This window comes from Peromyscus maniculatus, chromosome 1, assembly GCF_049852395.1.
Source record: "Peromyscus maniculatus bairdii isolate BWxNUB_F1_BW_parent chromosome 1, HU_Pman_BW_mat_3.1, whole genome shotgun sequence".
Taxonomy (NCBI): Eukaryota; Metazoa; Chordata; class Mammalia; order Rodentia; family Cricetidae; genus Peromyscus; species Peromyscus maniculatus.
In genome coordinates this window covers 60147200-60173174 of record NC_134852.1, presented here as the reverse complement: position 1 = coordinate 60173174, position 25975 = coordinate 60147200, and the positions used below count along the sequence as shown (strand labels likewise).

Sequence of the window (25975 nt, the reverse complement as noted above, 5' to 3'; positions counted from 1 at the left end):
ATCAAGACAAGCACATTTCTGTTCTCCAAGTTCTCAGGGCTAGGTGTACACCAACCTGGTCACAAGGTCAGGAGCAAGCGCTGAAGAAGTCAGCATGGGGTTTGTGCTATTGAAGAGGGAGAATGGGCTCACATTTCAATTATCATACAAAGGGCCTCACATTTCAATGATCATACAAACGGCCTCACTGGAGTCTGGCAACTTCTCTGACTCTCCAGGTTTGAGTTAGGCGTTCACAAAGAACTGTAGGTCTGAGGCGCATGGGACAGAGACTAGTCTCTCACGGGGCCCAAAAGCCCCCTCCAAGACTTTGATGCAGAGCCCCTTTCTCTTAGGGGATGGCTAAGAAGCACCACTGCTGGGAGGGGTCATCAGGCTGCCCCTTTCACTCCCAGACCCCAGGGCCTGGAACTGCATCTGGGCTCACAGGCCGTGACTGTGGCTGACATTCGTGATAGAGTTAGGCCTTATAAGAAAAATCAGGACTAGCTCTCAAGCCTTCTGGAGGACTAAAAAAGATTCCCCCTTCCAAGGGGGAACATGCAAACCACATGCAGTCTGGGGAGACTGCACCACACTGACTGCTTGCAGCCCATCACTCAGTCTGCAAGAACGGGAGGATCCTTGCAAACTCAACTTCTTGGAACCCTCTGACTGGGGTTGTTACTTGTCAGTTAGCATACACAGCTGTTAGAATAGCTTACCCTCTGGGTATCCACCAGACCAACTCTGTTCCTTTCAGCTCTCACATTCTGTGAATTAATGATGCCCTTCAGCCATCCAATCCATTCTACCTTTTATTTGACATTTGTTCATTTGATACATATATACATATATAAAAGCTCTGTACATGGTAAAAAATACAAAATAAGCATTTCCTTATAAGTTATGAAGTTACACAGCTATCTTTTAAACTTTAAAGACCATTGCAGAGAAAAATAATGAGAGAGATGTAGCCAGCCCTTCATTCTGGTCATTCACAATAACCTCAGTATAAAATATCCATACAAAATATATAGACACAGGAGAGCACAGCTCATAAAAGCTGCGCGGACAGCAAAGCTGTGAGGAAAAAAAAATATCAAAGAGGCACAAAAGTCCACACTCCAGTGCCTCCAGCTTGGCAGCCTGCAAACCCCCCCACCCCACCCCCCAAAAAAATAACAAAAGGACACAAAGCAGAGTCCTGAGTGTACATGTTCTACGTGTGGAGGAAGCGAAATGTTTCAGAATCAAATAGAAATAGAGACACACTCTTCTCTACAGAGAGAAATCACTTCCTCCCCCAAAGGAGCATCAGGACAGACGTAAGATGCTCATGCTCGCTGGTCCTTTCCTCTTAGGTGGGAAGGCATAACTGTGCCCTCATTCATTCTCTTTTGGAATTTCTTGTGCTCTCTACTCTCATGGTGAGAAAACAGAACGACTGGCTGCTACTCCTTGCAGGAAGATGACCATCTAGGAGGCTGGGGTCACAGGCTTGGTGTTGGACAGGACCTGGCTCACAGTAAGCCGGGGCAGGGGGGACTAGAGACGCCCTTCCACACGCACGCACGCACCCCCTGCACACCCTGTCTAAAATAGTTTGCAATAAATAGACACCATGTGGCCCTTGTGGGAGTTAAGACTGTTTGGAGGTGGCATCATGGAGCAAGGAAATGTCTCTTTGGGACAGCGGAAAGGGCTGTGGCACCCCTGAGAAGGTAGTGGGTCTGTGGTGACAAGAGGCAGAGTCCAGGCTCCTGTACAGAGGCAGTCACTGAGTGGGCGCTCCCTCTCCAATTTTAAAATCGCAGCAGTCCGGGAGCCGGGAGCCAGAGGGGCTCCTAGGACACGGTGATTTCCTCGTCCTCCTCACCCTCTTCATCCTCATCGGAATCAGAGAAGTCCGAGGGTTTACCGGGACTGCTGGAGTGCGCAGGAGAGCCCGGCAGGGGCCCTTCCAGCAGGTGTCGAGGGTCAGGGGGCACATGGTAGGCCAGGCAGGGACCCGGGATGTCTTCCTCCTCATCCCCAGGGCCCTTCTGGCCTACGTCGCTAAGGTCTGGGTGAGGGTTTAGTTTTGTGGGAAGGGTCTGCTCTCGGCAGCCCCCGCTAGACAGGAGCTCGCGCTCTTTCGAGTTCCGCCACTTCATGCGTCGATTCTGGAACCAGATTTTCACCTGTGAGGGAAGAACAGGAAAGCCAGTCAGAGTGTGCTCACTGCCAGGCGGGGGTGGGGGGTGGGGAGGTGGGGATGAGGGCGCGCGGGGGGGCGGGGGGCGCGACATAGCCCTCCGGACCCAGGCTTGGGAACACGGGGGAGGGAGCTGTCTTTCTTGCCTTCAAGGTGATTTCTGCGGAGTTACTCCTTACTAACCTCGTAGCTCCTCATTTTTCTCCTGCTGTCTTCTACCCACCCTCCCATCCAGGAATGTTGGCACTCATATATTCAGCCTATCCATTCATCCACTCATCCATGCATGTATCCAATTCATGTATCCATGTTCCCATTCATGTATCCATTCACCTACCCCAACTTTGCATACACTTATCCATGCATACACACCTATCTATGCACATGCATTTCTCCATCCATATATCTACCCCTCCATCCACCCTCTCCTCCGGCACTTGACTCAGTTGAGCGGGTGGGGGCGTTGGGTCTACTGAAATGGGAGGGGGGAAGCAGGCTGCTCTGGGGAGCCTCAAATAACTTGGCTCCTATGCTTACTCCTCCGCCAGGCCTAGGTTTCCCCAGCTGCACTGCGGGTCTAAGCCGGAGAGAGTTCTTGCAATTGATTGGCACGGGTTAGGGTGGAGTGTGAGGGTGGGGCGGTGGAGGCCGCGGGCACCTGCGAGTCCTTCAAGCCCAGCTTGGCCGCCAGCTTCTTCCGGTCCGGCTTGCTGATGTATTTCTGCTTCTGGAACGTCTTCTCCAGGGCTTTGCGCTGCACGTCGGAGAACACAGCTCTGCGCAGCATGCCCCGGCGAGGCTTCCCGCGAGCGGCCAGCGGCCAGGAGAACGTCCCGGGGATGGGCACCACGCTGGAGGACGCTGCGGGGTGGGGGAGGTGACGAGTGAGCTGGGTGTCCTGCAGAGCGGGAGCCTCCACCTCCCCGAAGCAGTTTTCCCTGGCTTTCTCCCTCCCTTTCTCTCGGGTCCCTTCATCTCTTTAAAGCACTCCTTTTTCTCCCGGTAGAGAATAGACCGAGAACCTACAACCTGCCCGAGTGAAAGGCGCTTTCCGCACAAATAACTTTCCCTTTCAACCGTGCAAACCCGGATTAGGAAAAACCACGAAAACAGAGGCCACAATCGCCTGTTGCTCCCCCAACCCCTACCATTCAAGACGCACCAACCAGCTTAAATAGCAACAGAATAAAGTAAATTTCAAAAATAAAAATAAATAATCCCTCCGAGACCACGCAACACACACTGGCGTTCCCTCTAAGACCCACGGATTCGCAATCACCTTGGTGACGTGTGTATTTTTTAAAACAAGGTACTTTGCTGGTTTGGCGGACAGGAGAAAATCCGCTTTGACTTAATCCAGTCATTCATCTTTTTTTTTTTTAATATGATTTTTTTCTGCCTCCCCCCCCCCCCAACAACGTAAAGAAATCGGCCTGAATACAAGGAAAGTGGCGTCTAATTAGCACATTGACCGCTTCCCACTGGGAATTGGTGCTATAAAAAGGGGGAGAGTTTCACTTTAAGGGAGAGAAAAAGAAAAACAAAAAGAAACAGAGACGCTAACGAAGCGTGAATGGTAATTGTGTAGTAATGAACTAACCGCAAAAGGCTACGGACAAGCAGCGAGAGCCATATATTACCGGGACAAAAGAGATTTACACTCAAGCTAAACACAACTGCAGGCCGAGACCATAGGGGGAGCAGTGATGGTAGAGGCTTCTCTACCCCCAATCTTTCACATTAAATGGACACGAAAAGCTATTTATAAAGCTCGGGTTGTTTTTGTTAGGCCATTGAGACGCGGGAGAAAGGAGCAAATTCCATTGTGGGCAAAAGCCTGAATGGTGGTGATGGGGAGTTTCTCCGCCCCCCCCCCACACTTTTAAAAAAAAATCCGTCGCTAGTTTCTTTTGCTGTTATTGGGAATTCTGTCCTGGTCATGCCCAGCCCCCACTCGTCACCATCTAAGGGCTTCCCTGCTTTCTGAGTTTTAAACAGCTGTAAAGCGTTCTAGCTGACGTTTGAACACTCAAAAATTCCCAGGATGAAAACTTTTGAGGGTGCTTCGCCTGTGGACGAGTACCCAGTGCCGGATTCTGCCAAGTGTTTCTTCATTCTCAAAAAGAGCCCGCGGGCAAGATATGGGGTTGGGAAATCAGGTTGGCAGGAGAAGGTTAAGGTCGCAGGAGGATCGTTGCTTCCTACCCCGGGGCGACCCCAGGCATCCCACACAAGAGGGTATGCCATGCGGTCTGGTGGAAAAGCAAAAACAAAAACAAAAAACCCACCCAGCCCTGAATGAGTGTTAAAGGGAAATTAGCCGCGGCTGGTAGGTGTTTCTTGGCGGCGTGGAGGGGCGAGGGCCGGTCTGCGTGTGGCTGCCCGGAGGAGCTGGCCAATTGGTCACGGTGCTGAGACCTTTGTGGCGAATGGTGGCCAAGTGCACCGACTCTGTGGGAAACGGCGGCGTGAAGGGATGCCAACAGCTCCTCGCCGGGAAGGGAACCGCCTCAAATGCCGACCATGACAATTCTTGCTAATTTGTAGAGCAGGGAATTGGTGCGTAGTGTCAAGCAGTCACTGCTTGTGCTAAATGGGGTATCAAATTGGCGCGACGGATTCGTGAATGTTGTACGCCTCGCAACCTCTGAACCAGAGAGTAACCCCGAGGGGTGGACGGAGAAATACGACTTCGGGGCAGGGAGTGACGGCCCGGACTGGGGGCGGGCTGCCCCGCCTGGAGCAACGAACGCGAAAGAGACCTACCTGGGAAATAGGAGGATCTAATGAAGGGTTGGAAGGAGCCTTCGAAGTAAGGAAAGGCGAACGTCTTAGGAGGGGGGCTCTGCAGCAAAGCCGGCGATGTTTCTAGTAAGGGAGGTGGGGAGAATTTGGTCATGTGCCTGATCACTACGTCATATACAAGATATAATTAACACTGCAGCAGGCGTATTCACCTAGTAAAATAAATTTGTGTAGCATTGTCTTATTTGGGTGAATCCCTTTAGCTCCCTTTTTTAGGACCCTCTCCATTCCAGAGACTTAGGCAAATAGGATGGGGGTGAGTGGGGTGGGATGTTGCCGATCCATCCATAATATATACCAACACACTAAACATGTTTAAATACGCATGTTGTATTTAAAGCAAAAAAAAGTCTCCTAGGTGTTGAGGGCGGGAACGCAGACACCAAAGCGCTTGCGCCCTGACGTGCCAGACTGGGTAGCTGCGCTTAGTGGTCCCGGGGCTCAAGTTCATTGGGAGGTTTTTCCTCCTCCTAAATCCTCAGTACCTAAATTTCATAATCCGTGACCTGGCCCTTGGGATCTGAGTTCCTGCGTGGACCTGTGCACGAACAAGCTCAGAGGAACTCGTTTGTGAAGGACTGAGCGGAAGGATGCTCGGTCGCTGGATGTGATCGAGGGCTTGGCTGTCACTTACCTCTTCTGGGCGCGGATGAGAGGATGGCGTTCACCCCAAACTTCAAGAACGTGGGCTCGCTGGCAGGGGAGAGGGCAGTCTGTGAAGAGCTGTCACGCCGGCTCCCGGGCCCCGGAGAGCCCAGGTCCGAGGTCCCCGAGTCAGCGAGGACTGTGGGGCCCTCCTGCCTGGGGGGTGACAGGCTGGCAGTGGGTACGCTTCGAGGCAGGTAGGCAGGGGGCCGACTGATGCGGATCAAATCTTCCACTAGGAAACTAGAGTGGCCAGAAAATGCAGATTGAAGGGACTGGGGCAGTGTTAAGGTGGGCGTGGGTCGCAGGAGGCTGGAATACCCCGCGGGGGGCGCGAGGAGGCCGGGGAACATCATGGTCAGAGCCGGGCGGGTGCAGGAGCCCCTTTTCCCGTGGCCGGAGGGCAAACGCCTGGCTTCCCGCCCCTCCCGTGGTGCCCTCTTCGGCTCAGTGTCCTGGTAACTGTCCTACTTGGGCGTCTGCGAGTTCTCTGTGGCTCTCCCCGTCCAGGAGATGGTTTTATAGGGGCCCGCCCGCTCCAGAGCTTTGAAAACTGACAGCTCTGACAATGAAGTTCAACAAAGTTCTCCACTCGGGCTTCATTCGCGGGAGGTTCCGGGCTCTCTGATTGGTGCAGAGACGCAATTTATGATTGGATTAGTCTTCATAAGCATGGCCCGCACAATGGGGCGGCAACAAAGGCCGGTGCGCATCAACCCTGCGCATCGACGGCCTCTCTACTATACAGTGAGCCCCCAAAGCTCTCGCTGGGGGTTTTTGTTCTGAAGCAACACCCGGGATAATTAAATGCCTATTTAGAAGTTTCAGATGACATCTTGCCGCATAGAAAAGGAATTATTTAAAGAACGCACTAAATTTATTTGCGCCCCCCTGCTGAGCCTAGAAAATAAATCAATAAATATTCATAGAAGTACATCTCCAGGCTATCGGTAAAATAACTCTCCCTTGTGTGTGAGGGGCCGTGTGGAAAATTTCAAGCCCTTAAGCATGAAACATACTAAGTCTCTGGTCTCCAGCTATTTCTCACTCAATAGCAAACGTAGAGCAGATGCGCGGGATGGGTTGGAAGTCCCTCTCTCACACTTCGGGAAACTTGAAAATAGAAGCCCTCGTGCTATCCGACGACACTCCGACCGGTTTGGGCAGATTTGAGGGGAGTTAGTATTGGTGTTGTTTTGTTTTCGTTTTCGTAGAATAGTTTAATTTCAGAGTTTGTGGGTGCGGAAGCAGTAACACCATCCACCTTGAACTCCCAATAACCTGGAACAGGAGGAGAGGGAGAGGTGGAGGGGAAGGGACAGGGAAAGGGGAATGGGTAGGGGGGAAGGGGAGGGAGAGGGAAAGAGAGAGAAATAGAGAGAGACATGTATATAGAGAGAAATAGAGGGATATATATATATATATATATATATATATATATATATATATATAGAGAGAGAGAGAGAGAGAGAGAGAGAGAGAGAGAGAATGTGCATGTTTCAGAGAACTTTGTTGGGACTCTGCTCAGAGTGCAGGGATCTTCCTTGGAGGAGGAGCCTTGGAGAACCTGGGACCCAAGCTGGACAGGCGATTCCACCTAGGAAGGGCTCACACCCTTGAAAGTGCTCTTCCTTCCGGTAGGTCAATCCAGGCAGCATCGCTTTTCCAACCTTTAGGAGCTCTGAAGCTCACCATCCTGACCCTTTGTTTAAGCCAGGACGCTCGAAAGTCTGAACAAAACTCCAGATACTGCTGGGCGCTTAACTCTCGAACATTTGCCCAGCTTCTGGATTCACTGCTCGAGAGAACTGTGTGAAAACTACCTGGAAGATCTAGGTACACATTGGGGGAAATGTCTCCTTTCCAACCAGAACCCCTGTGAGCCTCCTTTGGCTTTCCTGGGCCAGGGCTGAGGTGGCTCCGAGCCTCCATTGCCTGGTTTCTGGCCCGGCGAGATGACAGATGTGTTAAATGTCCCATTCATTTCTTTAGTGCGATTGAACCCTCCCCAAAGAGAAGTGTGCAGCCCTGCCAGGCCGCCCTGATCCTATTAGCCATGAACTAACTGTCACTTTCAGCTGCTTTTCCTTTTCGCTTTTTAACACAAAGCTTTCTCAAAAATCTTATTAACCAGCCTTATTTCTCTGGATGGTTTTGTTCGGGGCGTTTTGTGTTGATGATCGCCATGTCGATGCTTTAACCATTCATGAAAGTGCATCTGCAATTTATATCACATTAAACCAGGAACGGAGCGCACTAAAGCTCTCCCTTGATTCAAATTAGAAAGTTGTTTGGGCCGGACTCTGGGTGAATTCATGCTTGAAGATGGCGAAACTCCCGAGTTTCCGAACCCAGGAGGAAGAGCTATCCAGAAAGGAGCAGCTCAAACGTGGCCATTTAAACAAGACAGCACCGCAGGGCCCTGTGCGAGCGAGGGGGCAGGTCTGCTGAGGAATTTTCCAAGTTCCTCTTTTATAACGTCTTTCAGCAAAATAGGCTAAAATTCCTCCTCCTCCCTTTGCTTCATTCTCTGTTTCCCTCTCCTCTTTCCCTCCCATCTCTCTTCCCCTCCCTTCTTATTTCCTGCTCCTCTCCTTACTTCACCCCCATCCCTCCATCCTCCTCATCGGAGGCCAGGAGCAGCCCGGAAATTCTGAAGAGCGTTGTGACTACAGGTGCTGGCGTTTCTGTGCATAAGGCCTTTCCTCCTCTCTGGATGATGGGAGTTCAGCCTCTACCAGCAGAAATCCCTAGGTTTCTGCCGGTGGGAGAAAGGGCCAGTGAGCAGGTGGGTCTGAGGCTGGGCTTTCCAAGGTTACTTCCGCGGAGGTGTGGCTTTCACTGCCCTGGCAGGCTCCTGACTCCTCTCCACATCCCCAAACAGTTTTGCTTATCCACAATCCAAATGCAGCAAAACCTCTGCCTTTACGAGGCCGCCCTGACTCACTATAAGGTAGGTCCGCCCTTTGCTGAGCCACACGGACCCCTTAAGAATTCCTCTGGCGACAAAGAGAAAAACAGGGTCGGGGGGGGGGGGGGGGAGGCTGGCCGCTGTTGAAAGAGCAAAATTAAATCCGAAGGAAGCAAAAAATTGCAGGAACGGGTCTTACTTTAAAGTGATTTCTGAACGCGCCTTTTCAAACTCGTGGCCACCGAGGGCCACGCGCATGGCGGCCGCGCCTAAGTCCTGTGACTAATGCCATTTGACCTGCGCGCGAGGGGTTTTGTGAGTCCTGACACTCGCTATAATGTCGTTATCTTCAAGTTTATTTCGGAGAAATCACTCCCGTTCTTTATTCTGAGTTGAGATTTCTACCTTTTTCTCTTTCCAGGGAAAGAAGGTGCGCACACCTTTAATTCCGGCACTTGAGAAGTAAACGCAGGAGGATCTCTGTGAGTTCGAGACCAGCCTAGTATACATAGTGAGTTCCGAGCTAGCCAAGGCTTCATAGCAAGACACTGTCTCAAAAAGCAAAACAAAAGAAAGAAGATCGGAGAGGGAGAACGTGGGAGCTCGGGTTTGGGGTCAGGCCCTTCTCTGCCTGCAGCTAGCTACAGGCTGCTGGAGATACAGCCTCTGCTCCTGGCCTGAGAAGTCAAAGCTGCCAGAGGAGGGCTTGAGAATCCGTCCCGAGGGTCCCTTTCTGCTAGGCAAATGCCTTTGCAACCTCCCGACTCTCTGCCGACTGCTCCGACCTGGGAGAGTCCTGACGAAGGAACCTGGGCCACCTAGCGAGGAGCTTCCCAGCTCGTGTGAAAGACAGCTTCCGGATCGCAGGGCCCTAAGGCAGCCTTTTGCAAGATGCGGATTCCATAGGCTCTGGTCCTCGGCTCTGGGGCACATGGAAAGTGCAGTAGACGGGAGAGACTGGCAGTTCTCTGTGTGGGAGGCGACGATAGGGATCACACCCGCCGCTAGGCTTCTCCGCTTGGGGGTGGTGGGGAGTGAGTGAGAAGAGAGAGCTGACTGAACTTGTGATAGAGCGAGGAGTGAGCGCTCCGGCGCGGGCCAGAAAGCTTTACTGCGGCGCCAACCTCTATTAAGACAACTCTGAGGGGCTCACCTTTAGAATAGGCCACAAGGAGCTACTGGCGGCCCGGCCGATTCTAGCCCCCCTCCCTTTTACACCCTCTCCCCTCTTTTTCCTCGAAAATCCTTCTATTGTGCCAATCAAGCAGATGGTTTCTAGAAAATATAGCTTGGCCTCGCTGACCGAAACTAATTTTAACTAGCTTTCCAGGCCCGCGACGTTTGTTTTGCTCTTACAAAATAGCTCCCCAAACAGCTGGCAAGGGTGAATTAAACCCATTAAAGACACGTTTATAAGAAATTATATTCACATAGATTGCCTGAACCCCTTGTGCAGCCCAAGAGAAGAGTGGTATTTAAATGAAAATGTCGCCAAAGGCCCCCCTCCTTCTCGTCGTAGCCTGAAAGTCTCAAAACATTTTACTAAATAGATTAACTTGACCATTGTCTCCCATCACATTGATCAGCTTCATTAAGTGAATAGCCCAACAAATATATTACGCATGCATGAAAAGCTCTTTTTCCAAGGCCCTCATTGTATCCTCGGCCCTGACAGGTGGTTAACTGTGTGTTGTGTTTTTTTGTGAGTTTTTTTGTGTTTTCTTTTCTTTTTCTTTAAAAAAAAAATTTTTTTTTAATTCAAAGAAAAAGGCTCTCTGTAGGGCAGCCCAGTGAGGTGGCGCTGGCTTGGCAGTCCCCCCTGGGTCCCGCCCCTCCAGGGATGTACAGCCTCCGAGTGCTGGGCAGTGAGTGCATCAGAGCCCATTTGAAGAGATCAGAATTGAATCGTGGCGAGTCAAGGCTTCAACCTTCAAAACCTCATCTGAGAATTAAGTTCAGAGTGTTTCTAACACACACTCCCTCTAGTCTTGAAGTTAAACTCCTTTCTCTTTTCCTTGCCTACCCAATTCTAGTGTGTGTGTGTGTGTGTGGAAGTCAGAGGAGAGCTGGCAGGATTTGGTACTCTTCTTCTACCAGGTGGGTCCCGGGAATTGAACTTGGGTTATCTAGCTTGGCAGCAAGCTCCTTTACCCCCTGAGCCATCTCCCCAGCCCAGTTCTAGTCTTTTAACTCAGGTTTGCTTCCAATTCACTTTATGGTGTGTCTTTAAGGAAAGCCCGCCTCTCCTGGGCCTCGGTGGGCCACGGGGCTCTTTAAAGGCCTTTCAGAGGTGAGCTTGTGGAACGGAAAACACTCCTGCTTTTTGCCCAGCTGGCTCTGGGGCTCCAGCAGCTCTCAGCCTTTGGGCCCAATAGGAAGTGTTTCCCGGAAGAGGGAAGCTGGAACTGCTGGCAGCAGGTAGGCTGGCCATCAAGGAAGGGCTGCAGGGGCTGACTTTCTGCCCTACCCACTCCTGGGTCTCAGAGCCATCAACAGGCCCTCGGGCTCTATCCTGACCCTTTCCACCCTGCTCCAGCTCCCCTCAGGCCCGCTCACACCAGGAGGTATTGGCTGGACACCCATGGAAGAAGGGGGGGGGGCGTCTCCTCCCTAGCCTCTCCCTTGCCCTGGGCATCAGTTGCTTTAATCACACCGCAGATTCATTCTTTCCACCCACCCCACCCCCTTCTCACCCCAAGTGGGACCTATTGATTTTCTGTCTCTGACCCTTTCTGGCGAGAGGCTTGGGTGAAGGTGAAGTTGCCTGGCTGAGAAGGGGGCCTCTCCCTACCAAAATGGCTGCTTTTGTCCACAGACAGGAGAGAGGCAGATATCTGTTCAGCCTTCTCTGGGGTGCAGACCAGCTGCCCCTTAGAGAGGTTGATTTTTTTTTTTTAACTCAGCAGAGGCTGTCTTGGGGAACCGGTGTGTTGGGCATAGGTCCTGGAGCCCACCCCCTCCCTTCCAAGCTGAGTATAAGAAATGTGTGCTCTGTGTAGTGAGTCCCACGCCAGCCTGTCATGCTGTCTCCTGGGCAGTTCCTGTCTTAATATTAAAATGTAGTCCTTGGACCTGGGGACTTGAGAGGTGCCCCAGCAGTTAAAGAGAGCTTGCTGCTCTTCCAAGGGACCAGAGGTCTATTCCCAAATCCCCACATCAGTTGGCTCGCAATTGCCTGTAATTCCAGCTCCAGGGCAATCTGACCCCTCTTCTGGCCTTCTCTGGCACCTTCATATGCATGGCATACACGAGAGCATAAACACGGACACATTTTAAAGATCTTTTTAAGTTAATCTCTCCCAACATTTAAGAGCCCTTAAGGGAGAAGGTCTTTGAGCTGAGACTCCCTTTGAAACCAATTCTTGCTTCCTTCCCTTCTTAGCCCTTTTCTTTCATGTTCAACAAGGAAAATATAGAAGGAAGCTTGGTTACAGACACCCATAATAGCAGTACTGGAGAAATAATGGGGCTTGGAGATTGAGAGTTGGGAGCCAGCCTCGATTACAACAGGAATCCCTATTTAAAAGACAAACAGACAAAGTAGATAGGTCCTGGGCCTAGGGGGAAACTCAATACTATCAGTCTGAAGAGGAACAATGCAATAAAATGACTCCTGAAGACATATTGCTACACCCGTGTACCAGTGCCTCACTCAGCCTTCACTGGAGAAGCCTCTTCTTGCAGTAGATGGGAATTCATGTGAAGACCCCAGCTCTACAGTGTGCAGAGAGTGAGAGACTTTGGAGCACTCAGTCCTAAACAGAATGTCTTTATCAAACCCCTTCCCTCGAGGCTCAGGGATCTATGTGGAAGAGGAGGCAGAAAGACTGTAAGAGCCACAGATGATGGACAACTCCAAGGCAACAGATGCAACAGGACTGATGCACATAGGGACACACAGAGACTGTGGCAGCACACGCAAGGCCTGCCCCAGTTCAAGCCAGACTGGGTTGGGGGGGGGGGGCATGGACATGGCGTCCTGCTCCTAACCAAGAAGCTATTTGTAACTGATACCTGCTGGCAAAGGGGAAATCAGTTTTCTCCAATGGAGTCTCACTGGGCATATCAACCACACTCCAAGCAGGCCCCATGCCTAAGAGTAGTTGGCTAACACAGAATGAACTCAAGGTTTTTTCATAGTTTTTGTTTGTTTGTTTCATTCTTCTTTGCTTTCAGATTTTTTTTGTCCTATTAGTCTTTTGTTTGCTTGTTTTGATTTTTTTTTTTTGCTGAGAGAAGTTTTTATTATAATTTTCTGTATAAAATGTCCATCAGACGGAGGTCAGAGGGTGAGAGCACATGTTTATCAGGAACAAGGTGGACAGCTCCAGTGGCTTTCTGACCCTCTCTCACGCAGTCCTTGCTTAGAGTCCCAGGTGACCCACAGGTCCACAGTGAACAGTGAGGGTCAGAGGTGGCGGGCTCAGCAGGAGAGGAGAGGAGCATCAGCAGCGGTTGAGAGAAGGCCAGAGTCCAGGGTCGGGCTGTCAGCCTTCTGTTTCTTTAGGGGAGGACCCCCAGCTTCAGGGACACTGGAGCTGCTGGATGGAGGGGCGGTTGGAGGTGAGAGGACCCCAGATGTCATCTTCTTGGGCCCTTTCTTAGGTGTCTCAGTTGGAAGAGGGATGCCAGAGTCTTCATATACTTTTCGCTTTACAGTGGTCTTTATCTGAGCCACTGTCCGTTCCTTAATGACACAGCTGATTAAGATCGTCCCCAAATCGCTTCACAGCAGCCCTCAGCATCTCTATCTCCGCCTCAGTCCGCTTGGCACCGGCAGGGGGAGAGTCCGACACTGGATGCAGCTGCATCATCAGCTCGAAGAGCTGACATGAAGGCGGCGCCAGCCGCGGACAAGATCTCTCCAACCTTGGTAGACGCTGACGTCATGGCCCCGCACACCTCCTCACGGAGACGCCACCCTTGATTTTCATTTTTGTGAGTGTTTCTTGTTTGTTTGTTTGTTTGTTTGTTTGTTTTGAGACAGGGCTTCTCTATAATAGCCCTGGCTGTCCTGGAACTTACTCTGTAGACCACCAGGCTGGTCTCAAACTCACAGAGATCCACCTGCCTCTGCCTCCCGAGTGCTGGGATTAAAGGCTTGCACCACGGCCTGGAGTGAGTTTGTGTATATGTTTGCTGTTGTTGTTTTGTTTCTGTTTGTTCTTGAAAGAAAGGGAGAAAAGGAACATAAAGTTGGGTGGGTGGGGAGAGAGAGCAGATCTGGATGGGGTTGGGGGAGGCTAAAAACATCATCAAAATATATTGTATGAAAAAATCTTTTCAAAACCAAACAGCAACAACATAAAAAAGTGACCAACAACCCCCCCTCCCCCCATAAAAGGATCAGAAGGAGGTGAGGTCATTGTAGAATGAGGACCAATTAATTGGAGAAGTTGGGAGGGGGCATCAAACTCATTTCTCATGTGAAATGTAGAGACACCAGAATATTGTCTGGTCCAGACTCCCATGGGAGGATTAAAGGCAAGGCCATTGGTCCTTCATATTGTAATGAAAATTAGCTTTCTAATTATTGTTTTCCTAGCAGGTACCCACGGGAGGAAATCACAGGACAGAATCATAGTCAGTAAACAAGTCTATCTTATCCTAGGGTCATTCTGGCAATCTGGGTCTTTTAGTTGGAGAGGTAAGACCGTTAATGTTTGCAGTTATTACTTAGATGTGTACTAGTTTCCAGTCTCTGTCTTAGAGGTTTGTCGAGTTAGTCGGGATGGCTCTTCCCACTTCCTACCTCTTCTTGCTCCTGGAGATGCATCCTTTCTCGAGCACTCATGCTTGTGTGTGTGTGTGTGTGTGTGTGTGTGTGTGTGTGTGTGTGTGTGTGTGATGTGTGTGTGTGTCTGTGTGTGTGTGTATGTGTGTGATGTGTGTGTGTCTCTGTGTGTGTGTGTGTGTGTGTGTGTGTGTGTGTGTGTGTGTGTACTTTACTGCTTCTGTGTGCAGAAGCCTCTAAGTGCCTTCTGCTGTTCTTAGACTTAGTAGACCATCTCACTTGATCTTATCATGGAGGGCTTTGTTTCTCCCTTGGTTTTAAGGGCAGCCTTCCTGGATATAGTAGTCTTGGTTGAAGTTATTTTATTTCAAGGCATGGAAGGGTCAGTTCTCCTGGCCTTCAGCTTCGGCTGACAGGTCTGCTGTTATTCCAACAGGTGTGTCTTCAGAGATAACTCTGGGTGTCTCCTGCAGCCCTGAGCATGCTTTCTGATCTGTACTCTTGACTCTTTAATGATAAGATGTGGAGAGGTGGCTTAGCAGTTAAGAGCAGTTAACTGCTCTTCCAGAAGACCCGAGTTTGATTCCCAGCACCCATGTCAGGCAGCTTCACAGACACCTGTAACTTCAGTTCCAGGGAATATTACTTCTCTTACCTCAAGCACACACACACACACACACACACACACACACACACACACACACACAGAAAGAGAGAGAGAGAGAGAGAGAGAGAGAGAGAGAGAGAGAGAGAGAGAGAGAGATGTGGAAAGGTTATTTTCTTGTCATGTCCATTTTAGGTTCTAAACACCTTAAGACTTGGATACTGTTCTAGTTTACTTTGCTGTTGGGATAAACACTATGACCAAAAAACAACCTGGAGAAAAGTTTTATTTCAGCTTACAGGTCCTAAGCTGGTCATAGAAGGAAGTCAAGGCAGAAACTCAAGCAGAACTGAAGCAGAGACCATGGACGAATGCTGCTTACTGGCTTGCTTTCTGCTACCTTTCTTATACAGCCCAGGCTCACCTGCCTATGGATGGTGACACCCACAGTGGGCTGACCCCTTCCCATCAATGATCAAACAAGACAAATTCTCTCAGATATGTCTGATCGAGACAGTTTTATAAGAGAGGGTTCCCCTTTCCAGGTGGCTCTAGGTCAGGTCAAATAGACACTAAAAACTAAGCAGTGCAGATGTCCAGAAACCCAGACTTGAGAAATCCCCTATTATTCTTTCACTGAGTATGCTTTCTATGCTTTCTCTGTACACATTTGCAGGTTTGGTTCCTTAGCCTTCCCAGAGGTCTCATTTATAGTCATGATGTCTTGGAGCTTTGCTTTTCTTGCTATCTAAATGAAACAATTCTTCAACCCTGGTGGCCTTTCTTCAAACTGGTCTAGATACTAATAATGCTTTCTGTTGGATTTTTAATTCAGTTGCTATTGCTTTTAGTTTTCCAGATCTTAGGGTTTTTCTAGAATCCATCTCTTTTGCTAAATTTCTCCCCTCCGCCCCCCAAGCTGAGGACTGAACCCTAGGCAAGCGCTCTACCATTGAGCTAAATCCCCAACCCTGAATTTCTCTTAAAGGCATAGCATTTTTCATGCAGGCCCTTTAAGATGGGGCCTCACTAGTAGCCTAGGCTGGCCTCAAACTCACATCCTTCCTGCCTCAGTTTCCCAAATGCTGGGACTACCAGTGGGTCCCACGGTGTCCAGACTGTCCATTGGTTTATTTGAATCTTCTCTCCGATCATTAGTCATTTTAAAAGCTAGACTTTTGAATTCTTTGCCTGACGTTCCAACTACCTCAGAATCCTTGGCTTCGGTTATTGGAGAGCTGCTTAGGGGACTCACGCTGCTTTCTTTTTCACATTCCCCCATTCTTTATTGTGATTTGTGCATCTGTTGAGATGGATACCTGCTCTGATTTATTTGGGGTCTTCTTACTCCAGCAGCCCTTTCTTGAGGATTCACACTCCAGGGCCATTCAGTGAGGAGGCAAATCGCTGCATCACCACCCTCTGTGGTTGTGGCTTTGGCTTGCCCTCTCTAGTGGGGGATGGTTGGAGCCCCACCCTGCTTCTCCCTGACAGCCTCTCTTTTTCCCCATGCCTTTCAGCTACCTCACTGATACCCCTGTGACTCTTGGATTGTAATCTAGGATGTCTTTCACTGCTCTGACTCATTCGTGGAGCCACACCGGAGAAGGTTCTAACATACCATTTTGCCCTGGCAGCCTCCTGGACGAGTGGCAGAGGGATGCTGGCCATGCACTATCCCTCGTCTTCACACTCCCGCAGCCCAGGCGCGTCTCTAACGTGCTAGCTGCTCTCTCCCCAGGCTGTCTTCACATTTGCTCTTCCCTCTGCTTTCTTCAGTTAAAAACTTCTCTTCCTTCAAACCAGAGCTGAAACGCTGCTTTCTCACCTCTCACTTCCTGCCAACCTTGTCTTTTCATACTGGTGTTATCTGTGTATAAGCATTTCATCTATCTATAGATATGTTATCTATACAGTGTCGTGATGTACTGTGCCTGTAACTAAGCCGAGCTGTTTAGTCTTTGTATTCCTCAGCTTCATCAGCTGCCTCATCTATAATGGGCCTAATAAAACTTACTAAAAAAGAGTGTGAGGGCCTGGTGACATGCTGCCAAGCCTGACAGCTTGAATTTGGTTTCAGAGCCCACATGGTAGAGTGAGAGAGCTGACTCCTGCAGATTGCCCTCTGACCACCACACATGTGTCACAGCAAGTACATGCATGCATTCGTGCATACACACACACACACAAAATAAACAACTGTAATTTTTTTTAAAGAGCCTGAAAGACATATTACTTAGAAAGTGGCTAGCCTCTGTCTAGGTACATAAAAATGGGTCTGTCCCCTCAAAAAGCTAAATATCCTGTAAAAGTTGCTTGTTAGTTTCCTCATTTAGTATTGCGTGACAGTGCATGTGTGGGGGGGACAACTTCCAGGACTCTCCTTCCACAGTGGGCCACAGGGATCAAATTCAGCCTGTCCCGCCTGGACAGCAGTGTTCTGCCATTGAGCCATCTTGTGTCAGTAGACTCCCTTGGCTGAGGTGAGGTCGCAGTGGCCTTGCAGGCTCTCCATCCTCCCAGCCTCTTCGGCTCCTGGGCCAGGGGTACATGGTTAGCTCCAAGAAGAAAGACTTGGGCTCTCACAAGTCATACATCACAATGAAGTCAGAGGCACCAGGGATTGATATGAGTTTCAGCCTGTTCCCATGGGACTCCAGCTCCTGTCCATGGTTCTTGATCATCCTCTATTTTTATGTCTACTGTTTCTTCTTGTTACCTTCTGGCTCTAGCAGGTGACTGTCTTCTGGAGACTGTTTAGCCAACTCCCATAATTATATACATCAGGTTTAGACCTAACAACACATTCCCATCTACAGCTGTATGTGCCACTCATGAAAGACATCATATGTGTGTAGAGGACTATCTCGTTGATGTGCCACTCATGAAAGACATATGTGTGTAGAGGACTATCTCGTTGATGTGCCACTCATGAAAGACATATGTGTGTAGAGGACTCTCTCACTGATGTGCCACTCATGAAAGACATGTGTGTGTAGAGGACTCTCTCATTGATGTGCCACTCATGAAAGACATGTGTGTGTAGAGGACTCTCTCTGTTGCTCTGCCCGATCTCTGTTTAGTCCACCCTGCTCAGCATGTTTGTTCTGGAGCACACTGTCCAGCCATCACGTCTTCACGTGATGGCATCCAAAGCAGAAGGCCAGAAGAACAGTGGCAAAGGGAGCTTCATTCCCATGTGAATCTGGAAGGGGAATTCTTATACCTTGAAGTCCCACAAGGATTGAGAGTCGTTACACTCAGAGGCTAACGTGACAAGCTAGAACTAGCTTTTGAAGTCAAAAGTTCAAATGACGGAATGGTGCGTCTCCTGATAGTGATGTGACCATGCACTGAGCATGTGCAGAGTCCAAGGTCCGTGTCTCAGTGTATAGGTATTCACCCACCTCAACTCCGCTCTGATCCCAGCAGTGGCAGCCTTTGCAGCACCTGCTCTTTTCAGAGAAATAGGTACTGGGTACTTGAGATGCTAGATTGTCGGATGATTACCAACATCATGCGCTTCTATGCTCTGCACTCAAGCACGCTGTTCCCACAATGCTCTCACCAAAACCTACAGATACTCTCAATCTGGTCCTAAGGGCTAGCCTAAGAACCATTATGTTTGAGGAGAGCAGATGCCACATTTGGGACAATTCTGTTTCTGAGCAGGCAGGTGGCCCAGTAAGGTTCTAATAACAAGATGGGGAAGACAAGAGGAAATGAAGGAAACACGGGTGACTTGGGGTGGCCTGGAAAGTCTCATCACCAGCGGAAGGCAACAGCATTAGGGGCAGGCAAGGTGAAGGCAGCATCCTCTAGTGCTGGTGAACTCACGCTTTTGAGGGCAGGACTGAGGAGGACTGAGGTGGGAGGGGAAAGTTCCTGTGACCCCAACAGGTGAAGGGAGGAGGTGGAGGGAAAGGATTTGTCTTTATAACTCTTCGAAATTTCATACCTGTACACGATGCATATTGACCATATCCATCCCAACCTCATGCCCTCCCTTAACATTTATTTATTTATTATTTTTCAAACCATTGTGTCCAGTTAGTGCTGCCCATATGTCCATGGGGAGTAGGTAATTTACTAACAGCCACCTCCTCACCAAAACAAACAAACAAACAAACAAACAAACAAACAAACAAACACCCTTCTCTCCCTCCCTAGCAGCCAGCATCTGCCATAACTTTCTTTGTTAGGGGTGGGGCCTTGGGGGTCTCTTCCACCCCAGGCTGGAAGTTTTAACTGGCTTGATCTCGCGCAGGTAACCACAGCAGATGTGAGTTTGTATTCGAACCAGCCTTGTCATGTTCAAACAACAGCATTCACAGAGCTCCTCCCATCCTCCTCCAGGCTTTCTGCCCCCCTTTTCCTCCTGAGCCGAGGGCAGGAGGTTGGTATGGACGTGCCATAAGCAGGCACGTTGTCGACTGTTTCCTAAATATTTGTGTTTACGTCCACAGACTGGAGCTTCTTTACCGCGACGTGCAGTGGTTAGTGCAGATGCACAGCGCTGTTTGCAGTGCTGAGAATAACCACAGTGGCTGCCCAGGCAGAGTGAGGCCCTGGGACAAGTTCTTCAACCCAGTGCTGCGGAGAGCTTGTCACCGCAGCATGCACAGCAGTGAGCCAGTGCTGAAGGAGGGAGGGGTGAGCACAGAATGAGGGGAAAGAGCAGCCATGCTTGGTTTTGAGTAAAACTTCAGTAGAACAAGACCCTCGGGAGCCAGTCTAGCCCTGAATCCCAGAAAGCACAGAATTCGAGGACAGTTGTTCAAAGACACCAAGGCCACACTTCTGAAACAGGGAATTCCCCTCTTAGGGGACTCTGCTGTTCGCTGGAAGCCTCTCCCATTTCTAAATGGTCAATTTAGTTTATTCATTAAATTTATTAGACAGGGTCTCCTGTATCCCAGGCTGGCCTCAAGCTGCTGTGTGGTCAAAGAGGACCTTGACATTTTGATCCTTCTGCCTCCGACTTCTAAGTGTTAAGCTTACAGCTCTATGCCTCCTTGCCTGGTTTTATACAGTGCTGGGGATAGATAGGCCCTAAGGCTTCCTGAATGCCAGGCAAGCGCTTTACCAACTGAGCTACATCCCAGCCCCTAAATAGCTAACTGCATATGAACAAGAGACATCCTCGGGGGTAACAGAAAGGAATTTTTTAAAAAATGATTTATTACATATACAGTGTTCTGCCTACATGCCAGAAGAGGGCACCAGATCTCATTACAAATGGTTGGGAGCAACCATGTGGTTGCTGGGAATTGAACTCAGGTCCTCTGCAAGAACAGCCAGTGCTCTTAACCGCTGAGCCATTTCTCCAGCCCAGGAATTTTTTTTTTAAAGTGGTGCTGTTCTTGATCTTGGTCAGAGAAGCCTGTGTTTGCCGTACAGTGGTGGGAAAAGCAGGAACTCTTCTGATTAGTCCAAAGTGCTGACAATTAAGCCGGTGTAGTGGCGCACAGCTTTAATCCCAGCACTCAGGAGGCAGAGGCAGAACTCTGAGAGTTCGAAGCCAGCCAGGTCTACACACTGAGTTGAGACTCTGTAGCTAGAGTTTTCTTGCCTGGCCCAAAGTCAGGACAAATTTCTCTTACCTGCCAGTTCCACAGCTGCTCAGACCCAACCAAGTAAACACAGAGACTTATGTTGCTTACAAACTGTATGGCCATGGCAGGCTTCTTGTTAACTGTTTTTATATCTTAAATTAACCCATTTCTATTAATCTGTAAGTTGCCATGTGGCTCATGGCTTACTGGTACTTCTCACTTTTTTGTTTTGTTTTGTTTTTTTGGTTTTTGAGACAGGGTTTCTCTGTGTAGCTTTGCGCCTTTCCTGGAACTCACTTGGTAGCCCAGACTGGCCTCGAACTCACAGAGATCCACCTGGCTCTGCCTCCCGAGTGCTGGGATTAAAGGCGTGCGCCACCACCGCCCGGCTACTTCTCACTTTTTATAGCAGCGGCTAGCGGCATCTCTCTGCCTCAGCCTTTCACATCCCAGAATTTTTCTCTCTCATTGTCCTGCCTATACTTTCTGTCTGGCTACTGGCCAATCAGTGTTTTATTTATCAACCAATCAGATCAACACATTTGACATACAGAACATCCCACAACAAGACCCTGTCTCAAACAAAGAAACCAAGTGCTGACAGTTAGTGACTGTTGACATGACCTTTGCAGCCGTGAACACACAGCAGCTGTGGTGACTTGTATAGGACCTACACACACACACACACACACACACACTCACACACACACTCACACACTCACAGAGTAGGAGGGGGAATCATTGGGAAGAAGGGCCAGCAGGAGTGAGAGGGGGCGGGGTCTAGAGGGTAATGAGACTGCTGTGATCATAACACATTGTATATCTGGATGAAATTGCCAAAGACTTTAAAAATTAATAAAAATATGACAAATGTAAAGGGTGTCAGGCAAACCCATACCTTCTCTTGTAGGTAGTGGGAGGTGTTTATGTGTTTCATTTCTAGGCACTTATTTTGAATTATCTAATTTCTTAAAAGTGGCTGACATCAGGCTGGGTGTGGTGGTGTGTACCATTAATCCCAGCACTTGGGAGACAGGAGCAGGTGGATCTCTGTGAGTCTGAGGCCAGTCTGATCTATAGAGAGAGTTCCAAAACAGCCAGAGCTACATAGAGAAACCCTGTCTCAAAAGAAAAAAAAAAAAAAGCCGGGCGGTGGTGGCGCACGCCTTTAATCCCAGCACTCGGGAGGCAGAGGCAGGTGGATCTCTGTGAGTTCGAGGCCAACTTGGTCTACAGAGCGAGATCCAGGAAAGGTGCAAAGCTACACAGAGAAACCCTGTCTTGAAAAACCAGCAACAACAACAAAAAGTGGCTAGCATCTAATATTATTTAGTTAAAATAGCTTCAACATTTTTCAAATTCAGAACCTTCCAGGGGCTGTGGCTGGAGAACGCACTCAGGCCTCTACCGTTTAGGGAGTCATGACTGGGTCTCACCTGCCTACTGTGCTCACCTGCGCCCAACAGAGCCAGAAGGAGGCTCAGGAGCTTCCACGGTTTTCTCCAAGGCTGACCCCACCACCACCGCAGCAGCCCCATAACTCCTGACCCTTACCTCAACCGAACAGTCTGCGCTGACTTGCTATTGTTTTTGGAAAATAAAGCCAGCGCTGTTTTCTCCCTCATTTCCATGCTCTCCTTCATGCGGCTCATGGCTCCATATTATATTTTTCTGGCCCCATTCAGGATACTTTGCACTAGTTATATGCCGTAAATGGCATGAAGCATGAAGGGCTGCGGCTCACATGCGGCCTGTTAATCTAATTACCGGGGGGCGGGGCTTCGGAAAATGTCTGCTCACATAGCCGGACACCTGGAGGATTGTTTCCCCAGGCTTCTAGGACACACAGTTTGGAGAGGTTTTGTTTCTTGTTTTCGCCTATGCAGAGCGAAGGAAAGAATTCAGTGGTTGTCAACATGAGTTTAGCACAAAGGTAAGGCTTGAAACATAAGTTCATTCCGAGGGAGCTTCGGGTCACGTGAGCTTGGGGAGACCTGGTTTTGCTATTTGATTTTTGTACGTTTGAAAAGAGTTCCTCAGACGTCAGGGAGGGAGTGGAAGCGGAGGGCGGGCTGTCTGTTGAAGGGTGCCTACCTCAGGGGCCTTGCTGCCAGGGACCCTTGGTCGCTGTGTGAAAGAAAGGGCAGCTTTGAATGCGCAGAGCCAGCCGGGCTTGATTTTGCACTGTGTTTTTGAGTCCTTGAGTTCTACAAACAAAATAAAATACCTTGTCGAATAGAGCCCATTGAGCGGGGATGATGGGTTAAGAGTGGGGGTACGAGGTGGCAGCGTGGGTGCTTGTTATCAAGCAGAGGTTGTCCCTTGTTCCTGCAGCCTGTGAAAGGAAGGACGCCAGAGTCTGATGGCTGGGGTGGCATTGATGTGGGGGGACGGGGTAATCGGATTGAAAGGGAGCTGTGGCATGTTTGTCAGGTCACATCTCGTCAAAGGAAGAATGCGAGGTGCTACCTAGCTGGGGCTTTGGCCCGAGGTTCAGGCAGCAAGCATCCAGGCCTCGGTGGATTCAAATATAAACTAATTCTCACAGCAGCGTGGCTTGATTAGTCCATTTGCATAATAGTGGCCACTCTGCAGAGTGGTTCCTCTCTATTTTCTTCTGCTGGGATTTGGACAAAAAAAAGGTTTGAAATCATTTGAAAGAAGAGTGTGTGAGACGCCAGAGGAGTAAAGCCCCTCGGTGGCTCCCAGAGCTGTTTTCTGGGTCCAGAAGGGCTGGAGCTGAGGAAAGGCTAGTCCGTTCCAGTGTAACCCCTGGAGGCAGGCACGGCAATACTTTCTCCTCCCAGGTTGTTCATGGCCTGAGTTCTTGGCTCCCAAGGTTCAGGAAGGGACTGACTATCCCTTAGTGAGGCATCCATTTGGGTGCAGGCAATACTGCAGTCTCTGAAATTCGTGGCTCCCATTCTCAGGTACTTGGCTCTCTGGGTGTTTGTGAAGAGAATTAAAGGTCTCTTGCCAGTCTGCCAAGAAATGAAGTAGTTTGATTTTATGAAACTCACAGTTTGAGACCTGGTTTGACTCAGTACCCTGAGTTGATGAGAACTTGCTGAGCACAGCCTGGTTCTGCTGGGGTGTGGTGGAGGCTCAGTACCCTTAGTTCTTAAGTTTGTGCTGAGCACAGCCTGGCTCTGCTGGGGTGTGGGGGGGGGGCGCTATCCTCTGAGCCATGCTGCTGCTATCTCCCTAACATCAGTTGGACCTACTTTTGAGCACCTCATCACTATCAGGCCCATGGACTGTTGACATTCTCTCTTAGGAGGAGGGGGGGCTGGGGAGTCAGGAACACTCATCTAGTACTTCAGCCACACCTCCCAGCCATTTATATATAATTCTGCCCTAACTGCAAACAAGTTGGGGGTTAAGGGAGGTGCTGGAGTATAATTCTGGGTGCACGTGGGGGGAGGGGGTGGCTAAGGGAAAGGGCTATGCTGCTGTGGGGAATTATCTTTCATGCTGTGTGAAGCGTTTCCAGTGTGGATGCTTTGGGGCCACACTTCCGCCAATAACCCCTTTCCAGTGCTCTGTAAGTAAGCCCAATGAATTCACCGGCTTTCCTGTCAACAGCGGGGCATGGATGGAAGAGCATGGAAGAGTAATTTGGTTTGTTCTTAGGATCTTAGGAAGTGGGGAGTGGGAACAGACTGTGTTGACATCCCCCCCCCCAGGGAAAGAATTTCATTAATGGTGTGCTAACAGATCCCAGTCTTATTTTAAGCGATGACATTGTAAAAGCAGAATGGATGGAAGATGGCTAAGGTTAATGAGGCTAAGACTTCAAAAATTTTTAATTTGAAATAATTTTTAAGTTCAAAAAACTTAATACAGTTCTTTGGTGGTTTCATATGTGTATATAATAATTCTGATTACCCTCCCCTCCCACTCCCTCTCACCTCCTTCCTATGCCTCTCCTCCCCCCCCCTCCCACTTCACGGGTCTCCTTCCCAGATGCATGACCATTGGATTGGTATTATCCTTTGGAGCTTGGTGAGGTCACCAATGGCCACACTCCTGAAGGCAGTGATCCCCCGTCTCTCTGGGATTATCAGCAGGAAATGGTTCGGCAGGAATGGGGAGAAACCACTGTGGACCTCTTCCATGCATGCCTGACTATTGACAGGCCCGTCCTTGTGTGGACCCGCGGCAGTCCGTGGCTGCTGTGAGTTTGCCATTGCATTGCTGGGTCTTGAAAGGAAGCTGGCATTTTGCAGTCCTTCTCCCTGTCCTCCGGCTCGTACACTCTTTCCAACCCCCTTCTGCAATGTTTCCCGTGCCTTAGTCGGGATGGTTTAAATGTCTTGTTTAGGACTCACTTCTTCTTGCCACAATTTAGGGACATGAGTCTCTGCATGCATCCTTGTTTACCAATTAAGGCCGAGAGCAACATTTGTCTGTGGGTATAAGCATAAATATTCATAAGGCAGTTTGAAGCTGTATCAGTTTAGTTAAAAAAAAAAAAAAAAAAACGAGTATTTTGCTCTCCTCTACGGCCTATGGCCTATTTCACTATGGTGGTGGTTCAAATGAGAATGGCCCCCATAAACCCACATATTTGAATGCTTGATCCCTGGTTGGTGGAACCATTTAGAAAGGATTAGGAGGTGTGGCCTTGTTGGAGGGGATGTGTCACTGGGAGTGGGCTTTGAGGTTTCAGAAGACTCCTGTGATCCTCAGTGTCTCTTTCTGCCTTGTTATGTCTCAAGACATGAACTCTCAGCTGCTACTCCTGCACCATACCATACCTAGCTGCCTGCTGCCATGATCCCCACCACGATGGTCATGGACTCACCCTCTGAAACTGTAAATCCCAAATAAACTCTTGCCTTGGTTATGGTCTTATTACAGCAGTAGGAAAGTAATTATGACACCTACCATGGGTCTTTGACTGAGTTTACATGGATTTACTGTGGAGTAGCCCTCAAATTCAATGAGGGATCAGGTGGTTACCTCCATAACTGTGGTGCCACGATTGCACAAATGAGCTCATCTTACCTGGCAGGTTGGCATTGTAGTGCTTAGGGTTCGAATCTGGTTAAGACCACTGATGATGCCTTTCTCCCCCAGAAGTCTATCACTGTGTGAGCTACCTACCAGGGAGGAAGCTTCCAGCCCAGTTCTGGTTTGATTTCTCAGTATTGTGTTGTCCATGATGTCAGTGTCAGGGTCTGATCTCTAGTGCTGGTGAGCACCCAAAAGAAATGGCAAAGCTTGTACTTTTGGAGGCCTCAGGGGCCAGCAACTCCTAAGGAGGTATCTCACCCCGGCACTGGGTGTTTCTTTCATAACCCATGGCTTCTGGGAGCAGCTTTTGTTAGCTATGTGGGCTACTTCACTTTATTAAAATATAAATTATATATTTTAATTTGGCTATAAGATGTTAGTTTCCACATGGTGTTTTCATAGCCCCTTCATTTTGGTTAACTCTCTCTTTACCCTCTCAACTCCCCATCCCCTCCTTGCCTAAACCTTAAACACCCTCATCATTCCCAGTCTGTGCTTTCGTGTGACCTACATTCTATTACCTCGT

General features: G+C 49.4%; 1 protein-coding gene and 1 pseudogene across 1 annotated transcript; both read right to left on the bottom strand.

The window, feature by feature from the left end:
- Positions 1-1826: 1826 nt before the first annotated feature.
- On the bottom strand, positions 1827-5982 carry Dbx1 (developing brain homeobox 1). The gene is made up of 4 exons (XM_006990106.3): positions 5616-5982; positions 4943-5044; positions 2835-3037; positions 1827-2162 (listed from the first exon to the last, which is right to left on the bottom strand). The coding sequence occupies exons 1-4, from the start codon at positions 5980-5982 to the stop codon at positions 1827-1829; spliced, it is 1008 nt and encodes a 335-aa protein (XP_006990168.2).
- Positions 5983-12771: 6789 nt separating this feature from the next.
- Positions 12772-13427, bottom strand: LOC102905200 (BPTF-associated chromatin complex component 1 pseudogene; annotated as a pseudogene).
- Between the last annotated feature and the right edge of the window lie 12548 nt (positions 13428-25975).

Excerpts from the sequence above, each read along its gene's own strand:
- Dbx1 (XM_006990106.3), bottom strand. The coding sequence starts at position 5,982 with ATGATGTTCCCCGGCCTCCTCGCGCCCCCCGCGGGGTATTCCAGCCTC. Across the intron at positions 5,045-5,615 it reads CTCATCCGCGCCCAGAAGAG|AAACATCGCCGGCTTTGCTG; the intron begins GTAAGTGACAGC and ends CTCCCTTACTAG. Across the intron at positions 2,163-2,834 it reads TGGGCTTGAAGGACTCGCAG|GTGAAAATCTGGTTCCAGAA; the intron begins GTGCCCGCGGCC and ends CTTCCCTCACAG.